This window comes from Osmerus eperlanus, chromosome 14 (assembly GCF_963692335.1).
Source record: "Osmerus eperlanus chromosome 14, fOsmEpe2.1, whole genome shotgun sequence".
Taxonomy (NCBI): domain Eukaryota; kingdom Metazoa; phylum Chordata; class Actinopteri; order Osmeriformes; family Osmeridae; genus Osmerus; species Osmerus eperlanus.
The window spans coordinates 16,886,422-16,893,450 of record NC_085031.1 but is presented as its reverse complement, the minus strand read 5'-3'; the positions used below and the strand labels follow the sequence as shown (position 1 = coordinate 16,893,450).

Genomic DNA, 7,029 nt, shown 5'->3' with positions numbered 1-7,029 from the left:
TAGAAAAAAGTACATGATGGTGTAGTGTACACTCAGGTGCAGCTCACTTCTCTCTGTGTCAGTCAAAATAATCCATGCTTTCTTGTTCAACGCAACTCTCACCTGTTCTTCCATGCTGTTTGTGATTACCTCTCCCTCTACACGCTTCTTGCAATCCAGTATTTGTGATTTCTACTCTGACACAGATGAACTCAGACAACAGACATATGACACACTGACAGCACCAGTAGCTAAATGTCTCTTCTCTCTAATCTCTTCAGCTCTTGTTTATCCTGATTAAGTTTCCTATTGAACTGAAATGACTCTACCGTGATCCATAGCTAGCACTAAGCTCAGTAGCTGCAGTGTAACAAGCTAAAGCTGGTGTGCTACCTCAGAGCTCGATGACTTGCAGTCAGGTAGTCAGTATTTCCCACACTGCCCCAGAGTCACTGAGCAGGGTCTGGTACACGGCTGATGTCATAGAGACACACTGAAATGCAGGGTCAATGAGGAGTCCAGACAACATGACCAAAGGACTGTTTTATTTCAGGAATAACGTATTTTCTAAGTAGGAAAACCAAGCTGAGTGGTAAATACAAATAAACAGAATAACAAAATTCTCAGAAGCTAGAAATAGTTTGAGCCTATGTAACTCATTCTTACTTCATGTACTTCATGTTAGCAATAGGAAGGGAAAGCTCATTATCATAATCCTTTCATTCATGCAGCTATGACAGGTGTTATTGACATGACAATAATGTAGCTGGAAAATGTAATGCATAGAAAACCCACAGTTGTTAGATCCTTCTCTCACAGACCCAGAAATTATTAGAATCACATCTGTTATCATTCCATGTTTTAGGAGGAGGAACTTGAGAAGGTGAGTAGTATATCTCAGCACAGTCCTCATCAACACTGCCTGGTTGGTGAAGGTAATTATCAGGCTGAGAGCCGTACCAGTACCTACAGGGTTAAATAACAACACACAACCAGTCACACACTGAGGTCCACATCTGGGTCATACAGTACGAGAAACTATTCTGTATCAGAGTTGTATATATTAGTACTGTATATTTCTCATATAGCTTGATGTTGATGTCAATGTGATTGGTTGAGTCTGTCTGGAAGAATTTAATCGGGCGATGCTGCTGGTTCTAATGCCCCAGACAAAGTCAGTCAAGCTACAATATTGATATGTATAACATTTAAAAATGTTTGTTTTGAGTCAATTGTAGAGTAGTTCTCTTACGTGGGTGTGGTCAGTGGAGTTCCGTCCACCCAGATAAAGTTCCTTTCTGTTACTGTGTCATTCAGACCGATCCACACTGTCTTGGTGAGGTTATTGAGGAATTCCTGTCATGGAGGAGGATTAAGGAGCAGTTTTATTACCCTGATCAAATTAGACCCTGTACATTTATGTTGTTCTCAGTCTCTTACTTTCCATCTCTCTCTCTCTCTCTCTCTCTCTCTCTCTCTCTCTCTCTCTCTCTCTCTCTCTCTCTCTCTCTCTCTCTCTCTCTCTCTCTCACCTGTTCCTCTGGGCTGTTTATGATCACCAGGTCTGCTCCTCTGTCTCTACAGTCCTGTCTGCTGTCAGACCAGTTTTTCTTCTCAGCAGAGACGTAGTAACAGCTGCAGCCAAACCTGCTCCATCCATCTTGACACTCTGTATGACAACATCCTTACAACAAAGAATTGTTATTTATTAAAAAATATTTACAGTAGTAACAGCTACAACTAAGCTGCAGTCAGCCATCAGGACAGGAAGTGACCTCTGAAAACATAGCAGTTAGAGGACATGTTTTCATGTTTGTTTTTTAGTCTTAAGGACATTTTTCAAATATTATACAAACTACATTTACATTTACAAAATATTTAAACTTACTGCATAGCTTCCTCTTAAGGTCATCTCTCTCTCTGGTGAGGTTGATGTAACTGGTGTTTAGCTGGTCTCTCTCTCTGGTCAGGTTGATGTAACTGGTGTTCAGCTGGTCTCTCTCTCTGGTCAGGTTGATGTTACTGGTGTTCAGCTGGTCTCTCTCTCTGGTCAGGATATCATACTTGGTCTGGAGCTGTTGTCTCTCCACAGTCACTTTGATTAGATCTACATGTACAATAATGTCTTATGAGAAATGAATAAGGGTTGAACAGGGCTGTTCAACATAATGTCACCGTCATTACGGTAACATAACATACAGGAATTGGTGACATAAAGTTATGATTACTAAACCGTGTTTATTGTGTGATGCTGAGCCAGAGACTCACAGATGACTCCCAGTGCTGCGACCCCAGCCAGTAGGAGAGCACACAGCAGCCCCAGACACACTGCTGCAGCTCTGGAGAGACTCCTCTCTGGACCCCCAGCACCTGGACACAGTGGGGACAGTTATGATCTGTGTGTGTGTATATGTCTTTGTGTGTGTGGGTGCGTGTGCGTGTTATGTGAAAGAAAGAAAAAAAGAAAGACAGAACAAGAGGTATTGTGCAGTTGTCCCGGGACCAGGGTAGGAGGGGGGGGGGGGCAGAACTGGAGCAGAGGAGAGGAAGAGCAAGGGAAAAGGAGAGATTTGGGCGCCTGGGGGGGCCCATCTAAGATTCTCGTCCCGGGCCCAGGCAAGACTGTCAGCTGGCCTGGCACCGGCTCTTGTTGGTATGTTGCTAATTAGTTACCTGAAGGCAACAGACTCAACTGTTGACAGGTCGCATGTTTTCGACAACATTACCTCAGTCTGTTCAGTTCTGCCTGGCTTAGAGTCTGAATACTTCTGTTTAAAATCAAGCCTGGGCTGTTTTGATGAAGTGGCTCCGACGGCTTGATCAGCCAAGCTAGCACTGGGTTCTTTCGTGATTAGCTTTATAGAAGCGTGTTGTTTTACTAGGTGCTTGTGAAGATTAGAATTACTATTCTTCGCAGTGGTTAAAGTTCTCGCACCTGCACATGAACTACAACTAAGCACTATATTTTTATCCTTGATCTGGACAAGGGAAAAACAGACATCCCAAGTCTCCTGGAAGTTCCGGGAGACTAAGTTCCGCTAGTCTAAAATGCGGATTGATTCATTAATACATTGCGTCGCCGTGAACTTGTTTAAGTTAGACCCAAAACAGGAAATTGGGGAAAAAGGCAATTTTCATGCAAGAAAAAAGTAACGAGTAACAAGCCCATTGAAATTTCAGTAATTGTTACTGCCTTATTTAATTGAAAAAAGTAATTAGTTACATTACTAGTTACCGCCAAAAGTAGTGGAGTTACAGTAACGACGTAATGCGTTATTCCCAACATTGGTTTTACCTGAGTGCAGATCTCCTGCTGTGTTCTCTGGTATAGGGTCCTTAGCCTCTGAGCAGGGGTCGTGACCTCTGAGGGTGTCAGCACTAACGTAGATGTCCACCATCCTCTCCTCCATCTCCCCCCTGTCTGACATCACCTTCTGGGTCATGTCTGGTGTAGCGTAGATGTCCTCCGCCATGTTGGCTCTCCTTCCAGGGCTCCCTGACTGCACCGACACACTAACCCTACGAACCCGTAACACCTACAGCTTCAGAGTGACGACTCTAGGTCCGTCGTCTCAGACTGGCTGGTCTCTGCTGTCGTCGTGCGCTTGTGAGGAAGCTGGATGGAAGAGCAGTTCTAAACGCAGAACGTCTTACCACACGTCTAATCTCACGTCTTACCTCACGTCTAGCACCAGGAAGATGAAGGCAACACTTTAAGTAGCTCTCTTGTTCTGTAGCCTTCACACCTCTGATCCTCCACATGTCTACAGTATACCCACAGTTAGGATCTTATTATGTTAGTATATATGCAGTAAATGTATTGTGTAGCTGCTGTGCTGTTGTGTTCTCACTTGTGCTGTTCATCCATGCAGGAGGACGTTACCCCACATCTGTCTGTTGGTGTGAACAAGTGGTAATCATGCAAATGAGTTGCAACTTCCTCTAACAGGAAGACAATCTTCCTCTAAGAAATGTGAGAGACTCCTCTCTGGAGACACTCCTCTCTGGAGACACTCCTCTCTGGACCCCCAGCACCTCACCTCAGATGGGAGTGTGTGTGTGTGTGTGTGTGTGTGTGTGTGTGTGTGTGTGTGTGTGTGTGTGTGTGTGTGTGTGTGTGTGTGTGTGTGTGTGTGTGTGTGTGTGTGTGTGTGTGTGTGGGTAAGTAAGTGTGTATATGGGTGAGTGTCCATGTGTGAAAGAAGGAAAGAAAGAAAAGTTTTTTTCAAAAGTTTTTTTTTGTTGTATTTTATAGAGATAAAAGAGGTATGACTGTAAAGGAGAAGTGATTAAGACAGGGTCAGGTATATGAGCACTATATGAATATATACAAGTCCATTTACAGATACACAACAATTCATCTCTATAGTTAATATAGTTAACAGGCTGTGTACACACACTTGTGGCTGCTATTACCGTAAAAACAACCTCATATGTTCTGTGGTTATTGTGACATCATGAGCGCAAGCTGGTTATTGTGACATCATGAGCACAGGCTGGTTATTGTGACATCATGATGTCTCTCTCTTTCTGTCAATTCAATTCAATTGGCTTTATTAGCATTAAGAAACAAATGTTCATATTGCCAAAGCAACGTTGGAGCCACAGAAACAGTATTCATATCATTACTATGGACATCGGTATACTATTACAACTTTTACTATAACAACCAAACATGGCAAATTCAGTTGAAAGATTAAAGCAGGAGAACTTAAGAGCATAACCTTAGGATTGATTACGTAATATATATATATACATATATATACACATACACATGTCAGTCACACACACAGTATATTTTGTGTTTGTGCTTTGTGTGTGTGTCTTGTGTGTCTAAGTCACTCACTGTCTCTCAGGTTGTGGCATACTGATACATACTGGGCAGCAAGGTATGCCCTGTCTCCTTCTCCTAGGAGGATGTTTACCTTTGAGAGCTCACTAAGACCTTTGAAATCTGACATTACAGAGTGGAGTTTGTTACAGTAATCATTTCTTATATCACTGAATGTTTCACATTGTAGAAGGAAGGGCATCTCTGTCTCAACCTCACCTGTCGAACAGTGACCACATATTCTGTTTTCTTTTGGTTGCCATGATTTTTTGTGTCGTCCTGTTTCAATTGCCAATTGGTGGTCACTGAGCCTGTACTCTGACAGTATAGAGATATTCTGTCAGTTTATAATCTCTTTCTAAGGCTAGATAACATTCTAATCGACTTTGGCTTTTAGTTTCTTCTTTCCAATGTTCCAGGTAGGTTACTTTACATTGTGTTATAATTTGGTTGACTCTGATTGGTGTTTGGAAAGCAGTGTTGGTGTGAGACTGGTCAGGGTGTGTCTGGGTGGGGGCAGTGAGTCTCAGCACCAACTGACATAGGGGACTCTTATCTGGGTTCAGCTCTTGGGTTTGGAGGGCTTTGGAATGGAGGGTGTCTAGAGGGCTGGATTTAAGGTGATTGAAGAAGTTTAGTGCTCTCTTTTGTATATTAATTATCATTGGGTATCTGCCTAATTCTGCTCTACATGCATTTGTTGGCGTCTTTCTGTGAACATGTAAGATGTATCTGCAGAATTCTGCATGTAGAGATTCTGTTGGGTGTTTGTCCCAGCGGGTAAAGCTATGATTTTGTCTCTCTCTCTCTCTCTCTCTCTCTCTCTCTCTCTCTCTCTCTCTCTCTCTCTCTCTCTCTCTCTCTCTCTCTCTCTCTCTCTCTCTCTCTCTCTCTCAAGTCAGAATTGAGGTAGGCTAAGAAAACTTTACAAAACTAAAGATAGTTTCTAAATGATAGGACAACCGATCATCATATTTTGACTAAAACATAAAAACGATATTACATGAAGCTAAAGAAAAAACAGTATTTGTGCTCAAATGAATGCAAAAAAAATGTGCGTGCTTGATGTCCCTGCCAAAGCTGATATCAAACTTGCGTCCCTGAACTGTTGTGTAGTGGGTTAAGTAAGGGGGTTTCTAGGGGGTTTCTATAGCCTAGTAGTGCATTATGCGCAGCAAGCTTGAAAGAAAAAAAGGGATATGAATAGGGGCCCCAGTACAACGCCTCTGTCTCTCACCCTGGTCTGCAGTTGGCCCCCAGCTGGTCTCTCTCCCTGTTCAGATGGTCTCTCTCCCTGTTAAGATGGTCTCTATCCCTGTTCAGCTGTTCTCTCTCCCTGTTCAGCTGGTCTCTCTCCATCTTCACCTGGTCTCTCTCCATCTTCAGCTGATCTCTCTCCGTGTTCAGCTGGACTCTTTCTGCCTCCAGCTGGTCTCTCTCCGCCCTCACCTGGTCTCTCTCCAGGGCCAGCTGGTCCTTGCAGGTATCATCCTGGCCTCTTCTTTCCGGCTGGGTTTGGTTGATGACTGATGACTGATCTCTCTCCCTGTCTGAATTTGCCAAGAGAGGAAACAGAAGCTGTGGTTCTGCATGTCTGACTTCCTCATGTGTGCAATACCCCACACAGCACCCAACAACCCACAGAGGGAACTACGAGAGGTTGTTGTTGTGTTTATGTATAATTTAACCCCCAAAATCTCAGTCTGGGATGTTATCCAGTGAAAACACACGGTGGACACACACACACACACACACACATACACACACACACTCTCACTAAAACAGACACACACTCTCTCACTATAATAGACACACACTCTCTCACTATAATAGACACACACACAGACAGCACTTACCAGCCAAGCGTAGGGAGATGTTGAGAGTGACTTGTAAGACACACAGCAGCCCAAAGCTCACTGCTACGATCCTGCACAGTCTGATCCCTGCAGGACAAACACAACATTACACCATGAGATGTGTTAAACACAACATTACATCATGAGATGTGTTAGGGAACTGGCATTTGTGGTTAATCAGCACAAATCTTTATCCATTGTATCAGTGTGGTACAAGGGGATGTATGGAAGGGTTCTAGAGAAACAGTGATTCCGACCATATTACTGTCTGACACATCTGGGATTCACAATACCGTGAAATGAAAGATACATATTTATATTATTAGTCCTTGCCAGTAATTACTTTACTGTGTGTGTGTGTGT

General features: G+C 43.2%; 2 protein-coding genes across 4 annotated transcripts in view; both read right to left on the bottom strand.

Annotated features, from left to right (window-relative positions):
• Positions 1 to 511: 511 nt before the first annotated feature.
• LOC134034376 (C-type lectin domain family 4 member M-like) lies at positions 512 to 3,663 on the bottom strand. Of its 2 annotated transcripts, XM_062478915.1 has the most exons (6): positions 3,275 to 3,662; positions 2,248 to 2,349; positions 1,868 to 2,086; positions 1,512 to 1,663; positions 1,232 to 1,335; positions 512 to 945 (listed from the first exon to the last, which is right to left on the bottom strand). In XM_062478915.1, the coding sequence occupies exons 1-6, from the start codon at positions 3,450 to 3,452 to the stop codon at positions 780 to 782; spliced, it is 921 nt and encodes a 306-aa protein (XP_062334899.1). In that variant the 5' UTR covers positions 3,453 to 3,662; the 3' UTR covers positions 512 to 779. The 2 variants fall into 2 exon arrangements, with proteins under 2 accessions (XP_062334899.1, XP_062334900.1); XM_062478916.1 differs by lacking the exons at positions 512 to 945; positions 1,232 to 1,335; positions 1,512 to 1,663 and adding an exon at positions 1,704 to 1,756 and having other exon boundaries at positions 3,275 to 3,663.
• Positions 3,664 to 5,932: 2,269 nt separating this feature from the next.
• LOC134034389 (ribonuclease Y-like) overlaps positions 5,933 to 7,029 on the bottom strand; it is a 1,801-nt gene continuing 704 nt past the window's right edge. The window contains exons 2-3 of one of the 2 annotated variants that reach the window (XM_062478942.1): positions 6,658 to 6,753; positions 5,933 to 6,348 (exon numbers count right to left, since the gene is read on the bottom strand). In XM_062478942.1, the coding sequence (XP_062334926.1) occupies positions 6,044 to 6,348; positions 6,658 to 6,753 (401 nt within the window). In that variant the 3' untranslated portion in view covers positions 5,933 to 6,043. Of the gene's footprint in view, positions 6,361 to 6,657; positions 6,754 to 7,029 lie in introns of both variants that reach the window. The other variant, XM_062478941.1, reaches the window with a different exon arrangement.